Source organism: Brachionichthys hirsutus, chromosome 2, assembly GCF_040956055.1.
Source record: "Brachionichthys hirsutus isolate HB-005 chromosome 2, CSIRO-AGI_Bhir_v1, whole genome shotgun sequence".
Lineage (NCBI taxonomy): Eukaryota > Metazoa > Chordata > Actinopteri > Lophiiformes > Brachionichthyidae > Brachionichthys > Brachionichthys hirsutus.
In genome coordinates this window covers 12511252-12536536 of record NC_090898.1, presented here as the reverse complement: position 1 = coordinate 12536536, position 25285 = coordinate 12511252, and the positions used below count along the sequence as shown (strand labels likewise).

The following is a 25285-nucleotide window of genomic DNA, read 5'->3' as shown; positions in this document are numbered from 1 at the left end:
TTTTTAAAGCAGGGGGGAGGCAAACGCAGTAGTGTGACTGGAGAGTCGAGGACAAGAGGAGGAAGGAGCTGCAGAGCCGGAGCATCACTGCTAATGGTTGAGAAGCAGAGAGCGAGGGGATTGGCTAAGGGAGAGTGTAGCATCACTGCCAGTGAGGGGGCGCTCTGAGGATGCTCTGCTGAACTGGGAGGGAATACATTTGCAAGGAGTTTGCATTTAGAGCTCAGCCATTATCGGCTGTACACTGAGAACAGGGACTCCTCTGCAGAATCCTTTTCTACACCCAGTACTCCTTTAGTCTCCTGCTTTCCCAGCTGCAGCCATGAATTATCTGCGTCGGCGTCTCTCGGACAGCACGTTCATCTCTAACCTGCCCAACGGCTACATGACTGACCTCCAGAGGCCTGACCAAGAGCAGTCTCCGCCGCCTGCTCCCACCGCCACTGCCAAGTCTCCCACAACTGGGCCTACACCTCCAGCCATACCCCCTGCTCCAGAGAGGAAAAGCCAGCCGGCTCAGTCCACCGGAGGGGGTTTCTTCAGCTCCATCACCAACGCTGTCAAGCAGACAGCAGCCTCAGCAGGGCTGGTGGAGCAGACCCAAGTCACGACACCTAAGAAGTTCAAGATCCTCTTGGTGATTGACGAGCCGCAGCAGGAGTGGTAAGACAAATCACTGCTTCGCTCATTCGCATAATTCATCGTACATCATTGCTACGCCGTGGTTTGGTTTGCTCATCCTTCATTTTCTCTTCATGAATGCTCCCAATTGTTATGTAATGTTTAAAGAATCACCGAGAGAGCATCTCTATCAAGAACCCTGCAGATGTGAATGGGCGATGCTCCTGTGGTTTGATCGTACAGCATGCCAGTGTTACGATAATACGCAGAGGCAGTCAATACTTAGGGAATGAATTATTGATTGTCAGCAGTAATACACCAAGCGAGATGTGCACTGTCCTCTATATATTGTCTATATTGTAAGACGTGTTTGTCTGTATCATCTAATTTTGTTACACATTTTGGAACAATAGAAGGCTTCATGACAGCTACCTGTAAAAAAAATAATTTAATCCAAATCAGTAAGTGAAGCCTGCGCCGTTGTCCACCCCAACAGCACGGTTGCTCCTTATTCACAGACAGCATATCATGTGCTGCGCTAACATGGGGAATAATTAATGGAACTAGCTGCTGGCCATTATGCATGAAGCTCATTAGCTGGTCATAAGAGTGATGTGGTGCAAGAGGAAGAAGGTAAGTAAATGCACACATTTTATAAACATTTACTGACATCATCCACATGGCTATATTTCCTCAGCCTTCCGGGAAAGAGAATGTCATTATTGTTAAAAAAAACGGACTCCTGATAAACCATTAAAGCTGTTGTAATGACGGTCAGTGTCCTGGAGGATCTTCCTCTGGGATCCTCGTCTACTCAACGTGGAGTTAAAGTGTAAACGCCTGTAGATTTAGGTTTGCACCGAGACGTTCTGCACTTCATAGATGCAGTTTTGCCGTCAGTGCAGTGGATGGCCCATGTAATGGAACAATTCTCCTGCTTCTCATGCTATATGATTCATGATCAGCAGCCATGAGAAAGCAGGAAACGGACACTCAACTCTGTCATATTTTAATTAATGTACGATACAAATATTCTGCTTTCACACTGGGTCGTTTTCTGACTTTGTGGAACATTTGGTCTTTCCTCAGGTGTGGAATTACAGCATCCAAATTATTCCCCTTTTAATGCTAATCTGATTTTAATTTCCCATTACCTGCATTGAGAAAGAGGTCAGACATATCCGTGCACCTTGTAGATGGAGAAAAGCCTTTATAGTTGGGATTAATGAATGCATAATGTCATCTGTCACACCAAGGCGCATACTGCATATTACTTTCATCAAGGAGTACGGAACAGCATGGTCACTTTAGATGGATTTCATTTTATGCTGATTGAAATAAAGCACTCCCCAAAATACACCAAATCACACAACTAATAGAATATTGCCTTGCAGTTTTTTCTTTTCCTGTTTCTGTGTGCAGGACAGGCGATGCACATTAGAGAAACCTTCGTCAGAGTTAATAAGATCAGGCCTACGTCATTTGGGTGGATGCCAGGGGCACATAGTCACTTGTGCCACATTTGTTGTGAGTGGAAAGGAAGCTGCATGTCGAGGGAGGATGTCGTCTGATGTGCTAATGCAAGATCAAAATAAAAGGCATAAAGCTAAAACTATGTCATTCCACAAATAATCTGAAATGAAAAATCAATTGATTTCCTGTTTAGATGTTTTCTTTCCTTCATTAGTGTGAAATTTTATTGCACTCTGAATGCTAGTATTGCTATTTGCCTTTTGATCCATACATCTACAAAAACATCATTCTGATGGCAGCATGTAATGCGGCAAAGTTATAACACAGAGGCCTGCAGCTAGGATTGAGGTAGCTTGATTTTAACTTTCAGCATTAGTCATACCTTTCCAATCACAGGAGAGGGACCTTTTCTTTTCTTTTATCAGACTCCAATTGCTTTAAATTCAATTTAAGAGTGCCATCATCGATTCCTACAAATTAATGAACCAAGTAAGCATCCACTTTCTCTCTGAGTGAGCAATTAGGGGCACGGTGCCCAGAGACCAGCCACTTTTAGGCCGGTAAAGAAACATTGCAGACAACAATATCATTATGTGGGTGGAAGCGGATTCAAGGACACCACAGAAAGGGTCCCGTATATGCATTAGAGGAGCTGGTCACTGTGATGTGCATATTAATTCACTGAAAGATCATGGTCGACGTCTTCAATAGACCGGTTATATCGATGCTTGGTATGAGGAACTGGATCGATAGCTTGTTTTCCTCCACCGCCAAGTGGAACCCCATGCATGCTCTGATTAGATTGGGGTTGACTTATTGCAAATAGGGCGATACAAATGATGTAAACAAAGCCTTCCTGAAACATAGACTTTACGGACAAAGGTTGCCTCAGAAGAGTTTTCACTGCAGCGCTGCGTGATGGCTTTTAATTAAAGCACTTGAAACCAAAATTAAACGTCCTCCAAGGCAACTGGAGGAAGTAAAAGGAATCTTTATTCGTATTGATTTACTGTATAGATCATTGTTGTCATTTATTCTGTCAGAGCTTATATTGTCAAGCCAAGCTCTTTGTACATCAGGTCAGGAAAATACTAAGAAACTTAGCTCAGCGACTCTGCTGCTCCTTCAATTTTCATCTGTGTAGTAAAGGCACGGATACATCTTAATCCAGCAGGAGACATTTTCCACTTTCACAAAGATCCAAGAAAAGAGAAGGACGTGCAAGGGTCATTTTTAATCAAGCTTTTTTTTTTTTAAGCCCTAAATCATGCAATGTATACCGGTAGTCATTTTCTGAAACTGTAAAGTCAGCCTTTTCAAAAGAAATCTCACCTCACTACATCATGACTCGTAAAATGGTTGGTGAGGTGGTGCAAATGACAATTTTCATTTGTGTATCTGCAGTGAAAGGCAGTTTAATGAATGTTTTCTCTCTAACATTGTGGCTGGATTGAAAGGAACGTCAGCCCTGTGTTGTATTATTTTCAACATTAATTCAAAATGGACCTAAGTCATTATTGTCGAATGCTGCACTTACTCTAGGAATCTATATTTTATTGCATTTACATTTTATATATTCCCTGTTTTCCATTTTTGTCTAGGGTGAAATTATTCCGGGGAAAGAAAGTACATGGAGATTATGACATCAAAGTGGAGCAGGTATGTTTCACCGAGCCGATGACATCCAATTTAAAGCACACAGAATAATGGCGCTTCTCCCATCTTTACCTCCTCAGGCTGAGTTCAGCGAGATCAATGTTATGGCTCACGCTAATGGGACCTGCAACGTTAACATGCAGGTTTTCAGAAACGGTACAAAGGTTATGAGGTGAGACACACTCAGACTAAAGAAGACTGAGACAGAAGAGACGTATAAGTATCTTACAGATGCCGTGTTTCCGCCTACAGTGCTGACAGTTTCTTTTTATTCTTTTTTTATCTCTATAATAACTTCATTTAGGTCTTTCAAACCAGACTTTGTCCTCATTCGTCAGCATGCCTTCAGTATGACCCAGAATGAAGATTTCCGCAATCTGATCATTGGCCTGCAGTATGGAGGCGTCCCGAGCATCAACTCTCTATCGTCCATCTACAACCTGTGTGACAAGCCATGGGCGGTAGGAGCTCAGCGGCCACAAAGAGCTTAGCTGTACAGCAAAGTAGAGTGAAGGGGGCAACAATGGCACACAACTTGTGTGAAGTAATTTATGACTTGTCTTTTTTGTGTCTCTAGTTTGCCCAACTTATCAACACCCACAGGAAGCTGGGGGCTGAAAAATTCCCTCTGATTGAGCAGACCTTTTACCCAAATTACAAGGAGATGGTGAGAACTTTTCATCACCCACTTCCTATTGCATCAAAAGTTACATTTAGAATCTAATGAGACATTAGCTGTGGTTTTTCCAAGGATGGCAGGATATAACTTGATGCTTTCTTGCATCAGGTAAGCATGCCATCATTCCCTGTTGTTGTGAAGATTGGAAATGCCCACTCCGGCATTGGAAAGGTACATAGATCTGATTTCATTTTGTGAAATTCAGGCATGTTATTATATATAAATCAAGTCAGAAGCATTAGCGTGACTTTGTTGCCTCCAAGAGTCAATGAAGTGCTTGAATCCATAGTATTTCTGCTTGGCTCTGTGCTTTGTGTAAAGGTGAAGGTGGACAATCACAATAAGTTCCAGGATATAGCCAGTGTCGTGGCTCTCACCCAGACATACACCACCACAGAGCCGCTGGTCGACTCCAAGTACGACATCAGAATCCAGAAGATCGGCATCGACTACAAAGCCTACATGTGCGTACACGCCTTTGTTACTTAAACGTGAACAGGGGATGAGAACTCAACCGGAAGTAGTGATTGATGCACTTTGCATGCATTAGGAGGACGTCTATATCTGGTAACTGGAAGACCAATACTGGCTCAGCCATGCTGGAACAGGTGGCCATGACCGATAGGTGAGCGTTAAACCAGGATCCTATGCTTGCAGGAAATTATGAATAACATAAATTCACTGTTTGTGAACTCTGCGGTCTATTTACACCATCATTTGACTTATGCTATGTCTTTTATAGGTACAAGCTGTGGGTCGACACCTGCTCTGAGATTTTCGGGGGTCTGCATATTTGCGCTGTCAAAGCTATCCATGGGAAAGATGGCAGAGACTACATCACAGAGGTATAGGACTCCGATCCGTCAGGTCAAATGTATAAAGTTTATATTCTACATGAAGGGAAGGATCATCCAGTGATGTTTACATCCCATTGCTCTGCTCCAACCATCCGCAGGCAGTTGGCTCCTCCATGCCTCTGGTTGGGGAGCACCAGGGCGAGGACAGGCAGCTCATTGCCGACATGGTCCTGGCAGAAATGAGCCTGTTAGCGGAGAACCAAGCCAACGCTCCCCAGAGACCCACCACCATGCAGCCATCCCAGGTAGCGTAAAACACGGGCACATCGATTAGAATGAGGCAGCTGGTCTCAGTTTGGTGTCGTCGTCACAATATTTATTTTTAATTTTAGGGAAGTGGTCAAAAGGGAGAGATCACCGGTGAACCCATCAAGAACCCGCCTCAAGGTTGTCTGCAGTACATTCTTGACTGTAATGGTGTTGCATTGGGTCCAAAACCAGTCCAGGCCAATTGAGTGACTCAGAAGTAAGTGAGTAAGTCTCAGAGTCTAGATGACGCTAACGAACCTTAGCTGAACACAAGCAGATGTGTGTGTGTGTGTGCGTGTGGATTCCGATGGTGAGATCAGATCTTGGTGTCGTGAGCTCGATGCAGCTGAGCGCTGGCCTGGACTGTGTTTTCTACTCTATGCAGTGTCAAAATGTACTGTCTGTCTGTTAACCTGTTGATTTGTGTGCTTGTATCGGTCAGCCGTGTTTCCCTTGCTGTTCTTTCTTTGTGTTTTTTTTCCCCGTGGGCCTGTTGTTGATGATGTATAAAGCAGATTGTGCCTGCGCTGAGTTCAGTTGCTGCTCTGTGCTACCCGTTTGAGCGATTAATCACTCATTTGCCTCCCACCCACTTCCTGATTTCTATTTTGGTGTGTACCTTAGATATTGTTCAAACTGTGGACCATTGTGCAGTTTGAAGTTTGTGTATATCTCGGTATGTGTACAGTACGTGAGTGTGTATGGCTGTAGTGGTGATTATTTTCCTACTTGTACTAATAGATATTTATTTTTGTTTTGCATGATTGATACAAAGGCAAGTCAATTTCTAGTCTGATCAAGTGGGATGTTCACATGACATCACTTTTTAAACCGAGCTGTGTTCACCCTGTGCATTCATGCATTCATGCATTTGTGATTGTGTTCCGACAAATTACACATATTATTATATAAATTCAGGATATTTTTATTTGTTACCAAACATGTATTATCATGGTAGATGTGACAGTGTTCTCTCCTGCATGTACAGTCAATTCAATAGAGGCATACAGTATGTGGCCTTTCTTAAAGTCTCCACTTTCTTTTGTCTATAGGTAGTGTCACCACGACAGATTATGTAGAGTAAATTTAGGATAGCTATCAACACACGTAAAAAAAAAGATATATATTACAGCTATTAAAGGTTTTATTATATAAGAAGTTGTGCAGACGTGTAAATTAATTATATTTGTATCATTTTAAACCAAAGATTAAATTTACTTAATCAGTCAGTCTTTATTTTTCAGTAACTCCCCCAATGTACATATCGGAAAGGGGTATAAGCCCCCCCCCATTCCGGATATCGGCTATCATGGTGGTGTTGCCATGACAACAAGTCCTCTACTGTTTAGTGTGGACTCTCCCTGTGTTACTGCCATTCAAAGAGTCAACACGTTTCCTCTCACCATCCCAAGACAAACCTGTGAGTCGATGGAAAGTGCGATGCACATCCTTTGTTTTATACTTTTATATAATGCTTTTATTTTTAAAATCAGATCTTCCATCAAATTGATTCACAAAGCTACGGTTGCCCATCATGAAAGCATTTTTTTACACAGATGTGTGGCTCTTGTGGAGGCCACTTCATATATCTAATATCCTGAACGGTGAAACAGCTAAATGGTAACCAAATCAACTGTAAAAAAGAAGCCTGTTGTACCATTTCCCCAATAAACCTGTATGTTCCTATAGAATCAATTATATTCAGCAAGCTTTACGTGTAATACTTTTCCAAGTGGTATAAAGTGCAATTGTATCTGTGAGCGTATCCTTGTGAAAGCCATGCCTGAGGCTTTATGAATGTGTTGTCCTGTTGAAGAGGGAAATATGCCACGACATCGATTTCCAAGGGAGGAACGTGCAGCAAGTGTGTGGTTTGGCCTTGACTCAATGAGTGTGATTGAGAATTTGAGAAATTGTACCTGGATGTGTTTTGTAGGCCATTGCGTTGAGGTGAAGCCTCGACCTTCAGGCGTGTAGGACTGTCATGAGTAAGGACGGCGGTTACTTGCTGAACGTATGTACCTTTACAAAGCAGTGACAGACTGTTTAAATCAAGATCAGAGTACAACATACAGTATTGTGGTACAACTGCTTCTGGATAGTTCCCCTCTGTCACTGGCAATAAAGCTTCCTTTGCAATAAATGTTTGATCTGTGTCATCGTATGTGTCATGATGCAAGCAGTATACGATCCTAATGGATGTATACATCCAATGCATGAAGTGATACCTGTAATGTGACAATCCTCCCCGCTTTACTTGTGCTTTTATTTTGTAATGTCTCTTGGTAATGTTAACGTGGGATTTATGCATTTGTTTCAAATCGGGCAATGATCTGCAAGGTGACATTACGAACATACTAATATAACATTTTAAAATCTCATTGAACATGTGTCTTCATAGCTATTATACCAGGATTTCACGTAGTAATATTAAATTAGGGAGGCCAAACGGATTTATTTTATTCTACAAAAGCCTGGACTTTCAATCTTAATGCAAAAGACACAAGGCATCCTCAGTTCACAGTAAAGATGAAAAGATGAATAATAGTATGTTCAGCTCTGTTGTGAATAAATTGATACACCCGGTGGCGAACAAGTGCACTGATAACTAAACATACCTGACTCACCTTGTGCATAAAAAATGAATTATTCTCTGTTTTACAGCACATTTCATAATCTGATCAGAAGCATCCATATTACCAGTGAAGCTACAGTGAGCACCAGCGTCTGAGGAACTCTATTAAACATGTGTTTCAATCGTATTGCCAAATTATATGATTTCGCAACCGCTCGTCTGTAAAAGATTGACTATCATGGTGTAGCTTATATTAGTTGTTCTGCCAGTGGTGTGTTTCGAACCTGGAAAGAATCTTGTGATTGTATTTTTATTTTATTTTTTCATTTTATTTCACATCCATGCAAAAGGACAATCATTATCAAGAATAATCTACATGCATCTGTCTGGTACTTACCCTCTGAACAAATAATGATGCCTTATTGCATCTGTTAAACTGTAGTCCATATCATCAGTAAATACTGTCTACCAAACAGCATTTGTAGTGTTTTTTTTTAACATAACAGCAGAGAGTTTCTTTTAAATAATTGAGAATTTCACTAGTTTCAATTGAAAAGATATCAACAACTTAATGTAGCGCAAACCAAACTCCTGCTGCCACCTGGTGATGGATTGAGGTACAACAGGTCTTTGTACAGTGTTATGGTTCTATAATCATTCACTTGGAGCTGCATGAGTGTCTCTCACAGACATGCAGCAAGCAACAGGTTTTTATTTTCATGCATAAAGTGTGCTCTGCAGCTATTGCAACATAAACAAACATGTCCTTTTAATTATAAGCCTATGAGAATTCATATTCACCTGAATAGATATCCAATATAGATGGGCTTTTATTACAGACTGTGTAGGAGGCCATGGTGAGAGGCTGACTTGGCAGAGAATAATAAAAAAAAAAGACTGAAAGGCTCCTGGTAATGGTAAACTGCAAATATGGAGGTTGACTTTCTCAAGCGGTATGACTTTAATGATGGGACATTGTCTCCTCCCCTGGAGTCTGAATTGCCTCAAGGGATTTTTGGTTGCCTAGTTCAGCATAGTTACAGAAACAACAGAGGTTCTTGTGCTTTAACTCTCCACTACCTTTCTTAGTGGTACCTTTAACTCCACTAAGTTCCAAATTACAAAATGTACCTTAAAAAAAAAGCTTGTGAATTATAATGCAATGTTAAACCAAATACCTTTATTTTTGGCCTGTGGCCAATTGTAAAATACCATAGCAATAGTTTCTTGATAACATTTTTGGAGATGTATGGCATGGCCTCAGGACCAATCCATTAGACTTTGATCTGGATTCAGAATAGGATCTGGATTAAAGATTCTTACCTTTGTTCTTAGGAACTTTTCTTCTTAATTCAAGTAAAACATCCACAATGCTTTGGACAGCAATCACATGGTAACATCCCAATATGACCCGGCATGCACAAGTAGGATCTAGATCTTTGTAATGTTACAGCTCTCATGGAAGTTTTTTTTAATGTACAGCAACACACACATCAATCCTTATCTGTGATATCAATCATGGGAGGAATGCTCACACAAAGAGTATTTTTTAATACGTATGCTACTTCCTTTCATTATTGAAGCAATTGCAACTACTTATTAATTTATACATTTAAGGCAACGTATCGGTTGTTCAGTTTAAATATTATTCTGCCACCCCAGACCACTGTGGAGGTTTTATGTGAAGTCGCGACACATAGCAGAGGAAGCCTCACCAGATGGAACTATCGTGGGACGCAGGATATTTGTGGATCAGTGGTTTCACTTTAGCCCGCCTCTCTGTGGGTCATCAGAATGCAGAAATAGACCAGTTGGGCACAGACAGCAAAACTGTGGTAAGAATAGACCGTACTGGCCGCCAGCCGAGGTCTCTGCTCTTATTGTGTTGCTCCGCCACCGCTGCTGAAATCAGATACTTTCCTTTCTCTTTCTGAGACATGCAATTCAGGAAAGGTTAAGAACTTCTTTTTCCTGCACTTTGCCCAAGTCACATGTCCAAAAACCACACACACCTATTCCAGTCTTTAACATGACTTAATAGTTGGGACTGAACCAAGTCAAGCAGTCGTGGGTCCAGCAGGAAGTGCATGCTGAATGTTTACGCTACAATAAAACAAAACTGTCCTCTCTTTCCACGTCTCCCTCCCTTTTGTGAGTGATTATTGTTCCACTGAGCTTGCCAGTAGCTTTGCAGGGATTGGACACACAGTGGGAATCAGCCAGTGGCGTGTCTGGACTGCATCCCCGCTGAGGTTACACCACGTTGCCACCAAGTCTTGCGTGTCGGTGGGACTGTCCGGTGTCTCGCCTGCTTCCAATGCAGCACAGCTCAAGCATTATGCAGCGTTCAAAAAAAAAAAACATCGTAAGATGATAAATTTAACTTAATTTTATTAAAACCTTTGAATTGTCAACTTTCTCAACAAGTTTACCATGAAAGGATTAACCTCATAAAAGAGACATGATAAGCAAAAACAAATTAGTTTCCAAATGAAATATTTAAGACAACCGCCAAACGTGCCGGCCATGATAGAGTCATGGCGAGGGCTAAGAATGTGTGTGTGTGTGTGTGTGTGTGTGTGTGTGTGTGTGTGCGTGCGTTCCTACAGGTCGGTTTATTCTGAGCGATGAAGCCAAACTGGAGACTGTTAAAGTATACATTTTGCTAAAATGTGCAAATTCAATTCCTCTGAAATTATTCAAAAAAAAAAAACACATAAAGAAAAAAAGACAGCTAAAGCAAGTCAAAGAACAAAGAAAACTTTAACAAGGAAACCCCACAAGTTCCCAGGTCTACTTCATTATCATTTAAGACAATGCATATACTACTGTGCAACTAAATGGACTATATCCAACGGGTTCGTTTGCATTTGTAACGAAAGGTGAAATGTGCAGGATCTTAGTCCAGGCTCGGTTTCCTCTTGAGGCATTAGAGCTTTTTAAGGTCCTTCTTCATCAGGGGAGACCAGAGAAGTCACATTACACAACTGGTCTTCCTCTTGAGTGTCCATTTATTCCTGTCTTAAGTAGGTGTGCATTTATGTATTTACATGTTTAAATGCATTGAGCCTTTGCATATGTTTTTTTAGTAAATGTAGCAAGAAGCAAGGCACCAGTGTATCCCACCGGGATCCTTCACTCCCTCCCACCTATCGAAAATGGAAAATGTGCTTTTCTTAAATATTTTATGGCTGAGCGTGGGTTTAATTTAGATGCATTTGCACCATTTTGGATATTTTAGAGATGAGGAGGAGGAAGGGTAGTGAGTCTTGTGCCTCTAGAAGACAGGCAGCCTGGTGGAAGTCAAAGTACAGGTGTTGATATCCTCAGTGTGAGAGACTCTGTGGAGGGATGGCTCTGAGGCGCTGCGGTTGATCTTAGGAAGGGCATGCTGAAGGAGCTCAATGGAGGACAAGATCTAAAGAAAGAAGAAGAAAAAAAAAGATGAGATAAACGAAACAGCCTCCGTTCCGTTTGGATTCTAACGATTACCGGGCGAGTGTTTCACCTGCGGGAAGAGCGGCCTCTCGTCCTTCGACTTCTTGATGCAGTCAGCCACCAACCTCTTCATGGCTTTGGGGCAGTTCTTGTAGAGCTTACTGAGGTCCGGGGACAAAAAGCCTCTTCCCACCATGTAGATGATCTGAAAGAAGGACGTTCTTTTAAAACAATCTGTATTTCAGTTTGGAGCATTGATCCAAAGCCAGGAAGAGACTAAATGATCAATTCAGCAAGGTGATCACGTAAAACCCTGGAGCTACTGTGGAGGCAGACGGAAGGGATGGCAGCAGCAGTCTGCGACCCCCCCCAGGGTTAACCTAGTCACGAATCATTATCCAGATTAGAGAACAACATTGGATCAACTTGTAACAAGCGGATAGCAATCACAGTAAAGTGAAGTAAACAGAGCCAAACATGATTAAAGCCAGGGGAGGATGAAAAAAAAAAAAAAAGGAGTGCATGGACGCCAACGCAAGCCTTCCCTCGTAGACGAACGGGGTTGTGTTACATGGTCTAATATTAGGCCGGTGGCTCCATGGAGCCTGCCCCTGTTCCACAGTGGGCCTCGGACCAGCCTTACGGCCCCCTTTTGGCTGCAACCCAGTGTCGATCCTGGCTTGGGCTCTCAAACAAATGCTCAGGAGCCCCGACACACATCTCACTGCGGCGTCTTAACAGTTTTACATGATCAGAACTTCGCCTGTATCCACGGCGATACCACTAACCGTTGCTGTAAAGCAGGAAACCCATCGAAGATGACACTTTACCTGATCTCTGTTGGCCGTGTGAGAATACGGGAGCTCTCCCGTCATGAGCTCAAAGAGAACAATTCCATAGGAATAGACGTCAGACTGGAAGCTGTATGGGTCGTTATCCTGCATCCGGATAACCTCAGGAGCCTGCTGGCGTCCAGAACCAGAGGTTAAAGAATAAGGACCTTACTTTGCTTTTATTGCGCCCCACAGCTCAGGTGTCTGTTGAAAACCAATCAGCCACTGACCATCCAGAGAATGGACCCAGAAGGCTGCTCCACCTGCTGCGAGCCGGTCCATCGGGCCTTCACTGTCGCCAGACCAAAGTCCCCGATTTTCACCGTTAATCCTTCATGCAAGAAGATGTCTGAGCCGCCGTCAAGGAAAGACAGCTAAACGATGGAGGAGACGATGATCCCGACCAGCGAGAGGATGTTCTAGCACACATTCTGAAGCCGCCAATAAAAAGATACTGTTGGACTTCATGTCACGATGGATGATGTTCTTCGCATGCAGATAGCTAAAAGAAAAAAAAGACGGCGTGTCAGCTCATTTGGGTTTGGTTGAACCGGATCTGTTGTTTGGGGACTTACTCCATGCCCTGAGCGGTTTGCCTGGCGATGTCAATGAGCTGGATCATCTTGAAGTTTGTCTCCAGAACGTGAATGTGCTTGTAGAGGCTGCTGCCCTCACACCATTGGGTCACAATGGCCAGGTTGTCCTTCGTCATGTAGCCCATGAACAACAGTATGTTGACATGGCGCGTCTTCCTGTGGCCAGAGACAACGGGACGAGACGGGATGAATCAATTTGCACTGAAGATGGTTCAAACAGGAATAACATGGTCCAAGTTGTTTCTCACCTCAGGACTGCTACTTCATTTCTAAAGGCCTGAAATTGTTCTGGTGTGGGATCAGTCACCTTTAGAATCTTCACTGCTACATCGCCTGCAACAAACACACTCTTCTCAGTAATGCATGAAGTAAGCCTGTATAAAAAGCCGCCGAGATGCCTTCCTACCGTGCCATTTCCCTTTGTACACAGTCCCAAAGGAGCCTGAACCGATGCGGGAGTGCAGGTACACTTCGCTGGCCTCGATCTCCCAGTAGTAGCTGGAGTCACGCTTGTCCCGAGGCCTCTGGGTAATAAATAAATAAATCAAGGACAACAAAGAGTATTTCAGAATATTTTAAGCAAATAAAAACAATCCTTGTCCTTCAATGTTTTTGTCAGTTGAAATGTACTTTATACAGCAAATACTTAAGTAACTGGTAACATAAATGAATTGGTCGCAAGACTGAAAACGTGTCATTGCTGCAATCCATCCATCCCAGAAGAGGCACGGAACTTACAATTCTGTTTTTCTCCTGAATGTTGAAGGACGTCGCCCTCTCTCGCTGGGCAGGCACCGGCACCTTGGACTGGGACCAGCCTGTAGGGCTCTGGCTTGGGGAACTCCCCGCTTCAGGAATACAGGGAGGGAAAGATGGAAGAGATTCAGGAGGGGACTGGTTATAGGAAAACAGTAATTCTACATAAAAGGATTATATATCGTCTGTGGGATTTGAAACTCGGCATTTCACAACAGGGAGGAGGAATGTTGGTGCCAAAAACAATATCCACACTTACCAGAATCATGATCACGCATCGCATCCTAGAGAGGCAAAAAAAAAAACAACCCAAGGTGTGTCAGTGAGTTCAAACGGCACCACGACATGCGTTGCCGTCACTCATGGTCTGACTTCATTGCTAAGACGTAAATGCAGACATCCTGTTTGCGACGCACACAGACATTCTGCTCTCTAACCTTTTCTGGACTCTCTGATGAGGCCTCAACAAAAGACTGGGAGAAGTGCACAATACCTACTTTCCTCTTCAACCAGAATCTATGGCACCAGGAACTGGGGGAGGTTTTCACGCAGTCTAGCTACTCCCCATCAGGGTGCAATACAACAGGCCAGACAGGAAAAGTGGGAAAGGGACACAGTAAAGGAAAGTGAGGAAGGTTCGATGACAAGAGCGATGTTCAGGTTTCCACCTGGACGTAATACGGCACAGAGCATCAAAATCTAGCAAGCTGCTTGTGCAAGAAAATTGACTGAGAAAAGGCAGAAAGTAGCACCGAGCAGAGGAATGTCAAATGTTGGCCACGCCAAAGAATCCCGAAAACAAGAGAATAAAGGCTCAACCCTGTCCAAGGTGGGATGCTTGAGATGTAAGGAGGGTGGAGATCATTTAGGAACAAATTGGGGGGGGGGGGTTACGGTGTGTAGTTACCTCAATAACGCTGCTGTCTACAGGCAGGGTGGTGCTAACCATGTGGACATTGGGTGTGGAGGTGGAGCGCTGCCTCTGGGACAGACACCCACCTGTGGGTGGGTAGGACGTGGTGTAGTTGAAGGCATGCGGGGTGGAATATCGATGGGCTGAGCTATGGAGGTAACAAATAGAGCAAATATTAAGATGGAGCGACGATTGGCAACAGTTTGAAAACAAAACGCAGCCTCGGCATTTCACAGCAAAGAGAAACAGAAGGCCGACTCCAAATAGAGAGGCAGGCAGATGGTTTTTAGCTAAATTTGTTGTGTCGTGTCCCCGCCCCCCCCACCGGCAAAACCATCAAGAAAGCACGGCGGACAAATATCACACCGAGGAAGAGGCAATCGTTTCGTTTTATTGGGGCCTTCCTCACATCCAGTGTTTGGCTAAATCACATTTATAAGCAAAAAATAAATACAAATTCTTATTTTTAACAGGTTAAAACACCCAAACACACATGAACAAGAACATCTTCTCGTTTTCAAACAGGAAATTAACTCCAAGGTTTGAATTAAGTCTGTTTCGCTGCTACTGGGCAGCTGCAGCTGTGGCTGCTGGTTAAAAGCAGGGAGTAGAACCCCAACTAAATGACGTAAAGAAACAGATGCTATTAAAATCACACTTCAGACCACAGGCTGCACTGACAGCAAATGCCCTTTGGCAATGCAATAGGTTCGTTTCAAAACACCATTTCAGATTTCTCAGAATGGAACAACCTAATAGTCTGTAAGTGCTAATTTGGCAGCTCGGAGTATTTTGCGTCCATTTTAAGTGAACCTGAAACAACAGGCTCTTTTCACATCTCCCGTTACATCAGCACTTGGACCAGTAAGCTCCATAAACCCCGAGCACGTCATTAAAAACAGGATTTAATTCATTGCAGATTGAGGTCCTTTTGCAAAATCAGAATAAAACCACAACTGTTTGGCAGTCAGGCATGACTAATAACAGAAAATGACAAGGAGCGACACGGATGGTGGCACCGTGGATTAAGTTGTAGTCTGGAAAATCCAGGCGTTGCGTGCATCCGAATGAAGATACAGCCTTTTAAGAATGAAAACACGACGGAAAGAAAGGTCGTAGACACATAAAACGTGAAACTTTTAGCTCACCTTGGAAACCGCGTTAATGATTCCCTCATCCGCCGGGAAGTCAGCGGGGGAAGAGACGGCGTATTGCCATCACCAGGAGTCGGAAACAACCTGGAGACACAGTAATAGAAAGTACAGTATGTGCCCGAGTACTACGTTGACCTGTGAATATGCTAAAGGGATAAAAGGGTTTGTTATCTCCCTGCCAATGACGATGCGTACGGCTTTGATGATGATACCGTCTTGCATGCAAATAGACACCAACAGCGTCTGTTGTCAGCGAGTGTATGCATCTACGTGATTTTAGATGTAATCTGAAATGAAAGATCAGCACATCTTGCATTCCCTACTTTAATCACACAAAAAAATACATTTCTGAGAGAGACTCAGAGTTGATGCTCGCCAATACTTAACAAAACTAAGCTTTCAAAAATCCAATCTGTTCCAAGATGGCAGGTTTGCATATCAGTTATATTTCTAGAATTATTACCTGATGTATTAACATCGGTCTGCCTGGAGGATCAGCAGGATCACTCAAAAACTATTCGGCAGTTTTCTTTGAAACTTAGTGGAAGGAAGGGTCTCGCGAATTGATCCCATTATATTTTTGGTGCAAACCAAAAAGAGTTAGGATTCAATTAATTTGTTGATGTTCCAAATAATAATCTGGGGTTAGATATGTTTTCCTAAGCGGTAAAGTGTAGTTAACAGAATAATGACAGACTCTTCTTATTTCGTGCTGAAGATACTTACAGGAGTTGTCTGATGTTGCTCCAGTCCAAGCACATCGTAGGCACTTTAGTGCTGCAATGCTCATGGAATTTGTAGCCACACGTTTGGCAACGGAAACCATTCAAAAGAAACTTCTGGCAAATATCACAGAATGCTAGCTTCAGGTATGTTTTCCGAACCTGAGAATGACAGAAAAATACATACATGTCATTTTCTACAAAACTTTTTTTTTTTTTGCAGGGTATATATATATATATATAATTTTGACACTTACAAAATTATGTGTCGTCAAAGGAACATGATCTAAAACCTCCACTAGCAGCTCTTCCCCAATAAGGGAAGTGGAGTCTGTATTCCAATCCATCCGTAATTTTTTACTGGTCCAAAAGACAGAAGGGAAATCAAAACAAGTTAAGAAAGCAGTTAACATTTTTACAGAAACAATCGGATCTCATGCTCCTAATTGCCTCGAGCTCACCTACTCTGCCCTGGATGCAGCCTGAAGACGGCACAACACTGAGGCTGCAGGCCTCGCACCTTCAATGCTTTAATCAGGCAATTATGCAGAGTCATCCCTGGACGCACGTTTACCTGAGGCACATAAAGAGTACAGTATTACCTCCTCGCTCACCTGCTAGCATGTAAACAACGCAATAGTCACCGCAGCCTCATTGCATTAGTCAGAAAACATGAACTCGCCACAGTGCGCTGCTGGTTTGGGAGGTAGACGCGTATCGTGCTGCTAGTCTTGGAGTCGGGTATCTTGCTGTCATCGGAGGAGCGGCGCTGGCAGGTAAAGCCCTGGACCATGGTCGGGGAAAGGCAAGGGCTCTCAAACTCAGGGTCCTTCATTCCAAAGCCGTTGCTCAGGGTCTTCCATGCTCCCTGGAGATGCTCCATTATTAAACCCAATCGCTTGCAATGGTCTAAAAAGAATAATAAACACACAGATGCACACAAATAAGTCTGGCTGCTAAGGTTACAATGTTAACCATCTGCTAAAATAAATAAAAAAATAAACATTTTGACATGAAAATAAGCACAAGCCTCAGTGTGCAGTAGTACAAAATAAATGGTGTGATCTCTTCTAAATATCTATACTGGCTATGCTTATCCGCTTTATCTGCATGCAGTGAACAGAGTGGGGCCTACAAAGTATGGCAACTATTCGAAACATGTTAAAAGGTTAGAACCGAGTTAAACCACTAAAGTTCTGAGTTGTCTGCAAATCAACTTGTACCAAAGAGGTAATGCCACACAACTCTACAAAAGAAAGGGACAAAACGCATAAAAAATAAAAAAAAGTCATTTAAGTAAAACAAATTAAGAAACAAGGATTTAAGCTACCAAAGAAAAATAAACCTTCAAGCATTAACAGCAAACTTTGAATGAGTCTGACAGCAAGTCACGACAGAACATATGCATCGATTAGCTGAGAGAAAATCGGTGCCACGCTTTACCGTTTCAAACCACGGTATCGGTTTTTAAGATGTATTTGTTGTTGTTGTTTTTTTTTCCGCTGCAACACTCACGCATCAATCTGTGCCCAACACCAGGGCCTGCTAACGCGGAAACGATTAGGAGCAATTAGTGGTTAACTGTGACAGCAGACAAATGATTTGTCAATAATGCGGAAAACGATCGGCGTATTCGTCCTTCCTTACCATACTGCGGGGAAAAAGCTCTCCGAGTTCGAAGCAATCGCTGAGTTAAAAAGAAAAAAAAAAGAAAAATGGTGTCAGCGTAGAACTTTCAGCCAAGATCGGGTTCGCTAGTTTCTCTTTTCGGATCCGCTCAACAAAACAGGTTGGTCTCCACGATAACAGTGAGCTTTACGAACAAGTTATTGTTTCTGTGACTTGAACGAGCGCGTCCGAGAACATGTCGGCAGCTCAGCGCGTCTTTGTGAGACAAAACGGATTCTGAACGCCTTCGGTCGAGTTCAAATTCCATCCGAACGAGTACGAAATCAAATCGCATTCTTACGCGGCTTCCACGGCTAACACAGTAGCTACTGTAGCTACTACTACGTGTGGTTTTAGGGCCTGGTAGTAGATCCAGACGATACTATGAAATTGCCTGTAGGCCCACAAATGCGAAGTGTATCTTTTTTTCTTCCTCCCCCCGAGTGTTGCTACACAGATCTAGTCGACGTCGATTCAATCCTCACTTATCCACAAGCTTTATAATTTTCAGGAGAACGAGTACAACCGCTCGCGGCTAGCATTTCCACCGCAATCGAGAGGCTAGTAGTGCTAACTAGCCTGTCGCGTGCGCGAGCTTACCAAGAGAAGTTAGGAAAGTTGAGCTCCGCCATAACTTCAGGAAAAAGTAGCGTCGCTGACATCATCATATCTGCAAAGGCATAAAAAAAGAAAAGAAAAGGAAAAGTCGAGTTTCGGTAAATCCTGCGAGAGGCTCTGTCAAACTATGTCACTCGTTAAACGAAGACTAAAGGTCGTAGAGAGTCTTATCTGGGAATGAACACAAGAGCAGATAATATACGAGACGGAAAAAAGTTTTATTCCCTTGTTTCCTTGTGGAGGAAATAAAAATCGGGACTAATCGAAGTGACCCGGACGGAGGGGGGGGGGGAACCGGGGCGCTTTCAAATTAAACTTGCATCTCGTTGCACGCTGACTGATGCATCACTTTCAAATCGTTGTTCAGGAGAAGGTGAGCAGGCTGCAGTTTGTGCCCCGCACTGCGGTCATCCCAAACCCAAAGAGTTGCGTGACTCCCAACGCGCAACTACCGCACAAATGTAACCCCTCCCACTCTGGGAATTAAAAAAAAAACATTTGTTTATAAAAGGCCCCACTTGTACATTTTCGAAATGTTTGGCTTCTAATAATATACAATCATGTTCCCTCGTACGTGCAAGTTTTATACTGTAGCAGTGAGCTCATTTAAACACACGGTAGAACTGCGGAGGTTAATTAATGCAACAGCGACGTCGTTTTAATGCATATTAGTTAGGTGTAACGTCTGCAAAATATCTATTTTTTACATTATCGGTATGAGGAAACAGTCCTTTTTCTAACTACAAGTGCACCATCATCTGGAGGTTTGTAGATGGTGCAAAACTTCAGCGTTGGAAAGTATTTTTGAGCAGTTTCCATGAGTCATTTTACAAGAGGCGATTCATATTTGTTCATCGTGACATTTAAAGATGAAACGTGTGCCTGCAGGTCGATTCCGTGTGAGTTTACGGGCTACAGCCGGAAAGGGTTAAATCAATCAAATGCATCATGATATAGTTGATGTGAATTTGAGATGCTGTTTTACATTAAATCTGACTGAAACGCAAGCTTTTGTTATCCAAGACCACAGCTTATTGTTCTCCCTGACCCAGCGGAATTGTGAAACGGTACCCAGACTCACCATGTGTTCACTCACCGTCTCCATGGCATCCTTGCCCGTCTCCCCTGAGGTAGACTGATCAGTTACCGGTAGATCCAACGAGATGGATTTAGCACCGTCTGAAAATATAACAGCTTCATCAACATACCGTGTGTCTTGATGGGTGCAGGACGCATTGTTGTCCATAAAGCAACAGTTCTTAGAAGAAAGAAAACATCATGCATCCATATTTCATTTTTCAGTCAACTGTGCATTCATTCAATCTATGCAGCAGTAGTACTTTAAATCTGTTTTTTTTATTGCAATTTCTAACATATAATCCATCTAGCATGGCAGAAATTGCTATCCAAACAGATTGTGTGAAGATGAGGGCACGGTTTTGGCATTATGAAGCGTTTTAAGGTGCTCCACCTCAAATGAAACAGTAGCTCTCTATTTCAGTCAACATGGAATATTACGGTGATAATAAGATCCATCAATCTATTCAAAACAATGCATCACAGACTGTAATATTGTTTCCCCAATGTGTTATGAGCTGCAGAATTAAGACCACAGGAAATTAAAAAGTGCTATCTCACAGCCTTACAACCAAAGCCACCTTAAGACCGAAATGAAAGCGTTGTTCCCACTTATTGATCTTACTGAGCACTCAGTCCATTTATCTGGGATGATTACAACTCCCATGGATTGTTGTCTCTATATCAGTTCGCTTAGGATGCAATCAAGACTTGCTAAAGAAGGTTCTGCATCAGGGTTCTATCACAGTGCATTTGCGAAGTCATTAGTCTGAAACATATGCACACAAATGCTTGATCGTTTTATTTAACCATGAATTGCTGTGGGCCCAAAAAAATTGAATTCCTCTTTAGATTCTGTGTTTTCAGGTTTATTAGTTTTATTTTTATGTTACTTTTCTTCTGGTTAATGAAGGGCTAGATAAAAATACAATACTGTACCTTAAAATATTTACAATACAGATTTTAATTATATAATTAAGGGTTTCAGGGAAAAAAATATGTTGATTGTTTTGTTAGATATTTGAGTTATGCATGCAAGAAAATGATATTCAAAGTGTATCTTATTTTTATTTTTAAACCAGTGGTAATGAAAAACTACAGATACAGACATCTCTATACAGGTCCCTGGTCTAATTCCGTACATGAAACTATCTATGGAATGATGCGACTAAAGGTGGGCTGCTGTAAATCTGGAGCTGTGTCAGGAAAGTGAGCTGAAAGGGGTTAATAAAAGATTAAATACTGATTCCACAGAAAATAAATGTTGTTCTGGTAGTGCAAGAACAGAAACGGATACAGATGGGTAAGGAAACTTTAAAAATTGCATGCTGTAGAATAAAAGTCTTCACTAAAGGCTTCCCCATATATAAAATCAGTCCATGATTTATCATGTTCATATAAAAATATCACAATTTCTGTGTGAATGTGTCTGCATTTATACTTTCATTCATTCATGTGGCTCTTATATCCTCTTTTCATACATTTGTATATGTAGTCAAAGTAGTGAAAAATAGATATACTACTTAGTTTGAGAAGTGTTTATGGTTTAAAAGTGAAGTGGGTAAGAGGCCAGTCGATTTATGGCAAAACCCCATTCTATGTCGTGATTGGCTAACTTACAGAGGCGGTGCCCAGACATTCTAGTGTTTGATTGGGTCCTTGCTGAGCATGCGGCCAATGGAAACGCGTCTTATTACTGGGCTCTGTGAATGACAATTCAGGAATTCCCGTTCATACCGCGTGTAGCGCAGAGGAGGAGGCGTGAATACCGTTATAGCTAGCTAGCCAGCCAGCAAGGTAAGGAATATAACATGTATTTACTCATTAGATATTTGTCATTACTAAGTTGCTAAACTGTCAAATGTTAAAGACCGCAAACTTGAGTTTCGGCCCGTTATCTGTTTGGCCTGGTCATGGATAATGGTTTAAAGGATTCACAGTCCCGGCCTGCTAATGCTAGCTCGACGCAACGACTTTGGTGCGTGCGTGCGCGCTGCGCGGGAATCTTTGTTTTTGTTGGATATTCGCTTAAATATCCATCAGAAACTATAGCTAGTAACGATCCTTAGCTATACGCGTTGGGCTGAAGTTCTCCCAGCACAGAGCGAAGATAAATCGTCGACTGAATCGCGTCTCTCCGTCGTGGTCGTGAGACGGTAACCAGGCTCCGCCAGTGTCTCGCGAGTGCGTAGAAAAGCTCAACGTGACTAGGCCGGCGTTAGCCTAGCTTCGAGTCTTTCGCGTCTGATGCTGTTAGGAAAGGCATACTCCGTTTTGAATCGAAACGGAGGTGTAATTTTGTGTGTTTAAATGACAAGTATTCAAGAATATGTTCAAACGAAGGAAAGTTATACACCGGGCTCATTAACACGATGTGGTGCGACGGATCGGAGGAGCTAGCGTTCCAACCGAGCACACGGTCTACCGGGGGGGCCGTGCGAGCTGCGAGTGATTCGTAGCTCCAAACTTAACTATTAACCAAAGCGAACTAAATTGAGAAGTAATTACCACATAAAGTCCGGAGTGATTTGAATGACCACGTTCGGTATTAGCTAACAACCTATATCCTAATATTATATTTAAACTTCTAATGCCTCCTTGGTAGCCCATGTTGTCCCTTTTGGTACCAATTCCAAGGCGTTTTGATTACTTATTAACTCACCTTCCTTACTTGATGTCTTTAGCAACGCCAGCGAACAGGAGTTTGGCTTCTCAACATGCTTCCATTGACGAAAGCGTGTAAGTTAGTTGTGTAGTTAGTTGTAGTCTGATGGGCAGTAATAGTCACAACAGCTGAAACATGTACCCTCTTCAGCATAGATTAGATTCCCAAGTAGTCAAGATGCTTGATTTAGAGTATTACTGTGTGCTGGAGTCAAAATACCTCTAGTTTGTTGCCAGGGTTAGGGTTATACAGTTTATATTGCTTGTGATTATTCTGTTTAAAGATAATGATTGGGTTTAGGATCTATTACATGGTATTCATAAAACCTGGTGTACTGGAGGCCTGCATACAATTACAACAGCTGACCAGTAATTTTTGTGCACTAGTATAAGCCAAATCACATCACATTTGTAAGGCTCATGCTGATAGTTTATGTTTTAATATCCTACTAAGCAGTGTTAATGTTTCTAAGTAACTGTAAACTGAGTCCCCTCAGTAATTACCTGTGATGTATATGATAATGTGAATGTCGACATTAAAAAAAACATTTTTGCCCCCAATAGATTGTTTGTCTCCTACCATCCTCATGCACAGGTTTCATCACCTTTGGTCTATTTGATGGTCAAAGTTTGATTTAGACTGTTAAATTAAGATGCTAGTATAATGCCGCCGCTTCGTTTAAAAAAACGAAAAGAACGCTTCAATTTTGTGCATTTTGCTATTAAAGCTTGGGTAAGATGGAGAATGTGACTGAATGCAGATGTTTTCAGATGTGTGAATTAATATTTGAAATAATTTTATTTGACCATATTTCTTTGTTCAGATTATGGAGGTTGGAGGCAGCAACGAGTGCTTTGGATGTGGCCGCACTGGGCATTGGCTCAAGGATTGCCCCACTGGGGGTGGATCACGTTCCCGTGGTGGAAGAGGTCGTGGACGAGGTAGAGGTAATATAAACCTATTAGGCCACGGCAAGATGCGGTTTTACATTTTATTCTTTGACTGAAATGTATTTGTACATACTAGCTGACGATCTTGACGCTTTACAAAAACAACCCCATGAATTCCTTGCATCTGTCTAATCACTTTTCACTTTACAGATGGGCCCTGCTATCGGTGTGGAGAATACGGACACATGGCCAAGGATTGTGAAAAACCTGAAGATGGTGTGCATTAGTTATTTTTCTTCTAATGTAGTTGCTTGCTGTGACGTGATATTTTTCCTGCTACCACAAGTAGACGTGTAATGCAGCATTTTAATGTCAACATCTCACAGAATGACGTATTTGCCATTTATTTATAATTGTAGCAGTATTTGTTTTTTTTAAAATTATTATTATTGTTGTTTTGCCGGTTTTCTTGCAGCTTGCTACAATTGCCGCAGGCCTGGTCATGTTTGCCGGGACTGTAAGGAGCCCAAAAGAGAAAGGGAGCCGGTCTGCTACACCTGCAAAAAACCTGGCCACATAGCCCGGGACTGCAAGATTGCTGGTGAGCAGAAATGCTACTCATGCGGTGGGGTCGGCCATATCCAGAAACTTTGCACTAAGGTGAAATGTTACAGGTGAGTCTTACTTTCAGCTTTATGTTTTACTCGATGGCAGTCGTCACATTTTTGACTAAGGAGTGAAACTTGTCTTCACTGAAACTGTCGGCTTCCTTCTCTTCTAGGTGTGGCGAGCTCGGTCACGTTGCTGTGCAGTGCAATAGCTCTAAAATGGGTGAATCTAACTGCTACAACTGTGACGCTCCAGGACACCTGGCAAAAGACTGCAAACATGATCCCAACGCATAATCGGTGCCCTCTGTTGCCCCTCCTTTTTTTCAGATTGATGGTTGGTTGTATTATTTTCTCTGAATCCTCTTCACTGGCCAAAGTATGGCTAACAGAGGCTAGTCCCAGGCCAGTGAGCCTCTCGACGTGTAATACGATGAAAGGGGTGAAAAGTATCTTTCTGCATTCAATACAAAAAGTTTTAGTTTGGTAGCCGTGTCATGTATAATGCATTGTTAGAGCCCCCCCTTTCCAAGCCGCTGGTGGTCATAGATGAGTAAATGGGACTAAATGTGTGGGAATCTATAGGACCTCTGATTTTGTGAAAGAGAGCGTCAGTAAAGAAGACAGCTAGAAGAAGGGAGGAAACGGAAACTGAAGTTCCATGTATGGTTATTTTGGTTTGTTTTGGTGGGAGATGCGTTGGCCAGGAGAGCATGGCATGGAAACAGTTCATAACATGATGCATTTCAGCCCCGCAAACAGCTACGAGGGCAGTAACAAACTAAATGTTATATTGCTGAAATATAAACATTTTCGACGTATTAAAAGAAATACATTCTTTTATAGAAATCTGTTTACAATTTCAATATCGTGTGGTAGGCCAAGGTAGACATTTTTCTGTTCAAATGTTTTTTCTTTCCTTTTTTTTTTTTGTTACCTTGGATTAAAATATCAACAGCAGAATTAGGAGTTTATTTGGAAATGAAAAAATGTTTTCACAGAAATCAAAGTGTTATTTTTGTACAATATCACTTAGTAGACTACTGTATAAATAATAAATACCATTTGCTTGTACTCAGTTTTTAAGTTGGAAGGAAAGTGCAACTGAAGTCCTAGAACATAGAAATGTAATTTTAAACTATCAATAAAGTTGGAGGTGCACGGGGAGAAGCTCTTTGTGTGTGTGTGTGTGTGTGTTGATTCATTCTACAGCAGTCTGAATATAAACGTTCATATA

At 42.3% G+C, this 25285-nt stretch overlaps 3 protein-coding genes across 5 annotated transcripts; 2 read left to right on the top strand and 1 right to left on the bottom strand.

Moving 5' to 3' along the window:
* Positions 1-322: 322 nt before the first annotated feature.
* On the top strand, positions 323-5741 carry syn2a (synapsin IIa). Its single transcript, XM_068747115.1, is given in 11 exon segments — positions 323-663; positions 3696-3753; positions 3831-3922; positions 4055-4211; positions 4328-4417; positions 4538-4600; positions 4751-4893; positions 4980-5054; positions 5172-5274; positions 5385-5573; positions 5640-5741. Coding segments are annotated over 11 exon segments (1413 nt in total).
* Positions 5742-10476: 4735 nt separating this feature from the next.
* On the bottom strand, positions 10477-18190 carry raf1a (Raf-1 proto-oncogene, serine/threonine kinase a). The gene is made up of 18 exons (XM_068751479.1): positions 18170-18190; positions 17205-17431; positions 16984-17096; positions 16780-16882; positions 16527-16684; positions 15795-15884; positions 14641-14794; positions 14231-14290; positions 13993-14017; positions 13716-13825; positions 13384-13501; positions 13226-13310; positions 12957-13133; positions 12837-12883; positions 12612-12730; positions 12379-12510; positions 11619-11753; positions 10477-11528 (listed from the first exon to the last, which is right to left on the bottom strand). Exons 2-18 carry the CDS (start codon positions 17403-17405, stop codon positions 11388-11390), a joined length of 1968 nt encoding a protein of 655 aa, XP_068607580.1. The 5' UTR covers positions 17406-17431; positions 18170-18190; the 3' UTR covers positions 10477-11387.
* cnbpa (CCHC-type zinc finger, nucleic acid binding protein a) lies at positions 18175-25222 on the top strand. 3 transcript variants are annotated; one of them, XM_068751497.1, is made up of 5 exons: positions 18175-18311; positions 23374-23497; positions 23651-23716; positions 23916-24114; positions 24222-25222. In XM_068751497.1, the coding sequence occupies exons 2-5, from the start codon at positions 23377-23379 to the stop codon at positions 24343-24345; spliced, it is 510 nt and encodes a 169-aa protein (XP_068607598.1). In that variant the 5' UTR covers positions 18175-18311; positions 23374-23376; the 3' UTR covers positions 24346-25222. The 3 variants fall into 3 exon arrangements, with proteins under 3 accessions (XP_068607598.1, XP_068607606.1, XP_068607590.1); XM_068751505.1 differs by lacking the exon at positions 18175-18311 and adding an exon at positions 21613-21682 and having other exon boundaries at positions 23374-23491; XM_068751489.1 differs by lacking the exon at positions 18175-18311 and adding an exon at positions 21613-21682.
* Positions 25223-25285: the final 63 nt, after the last annotated feature.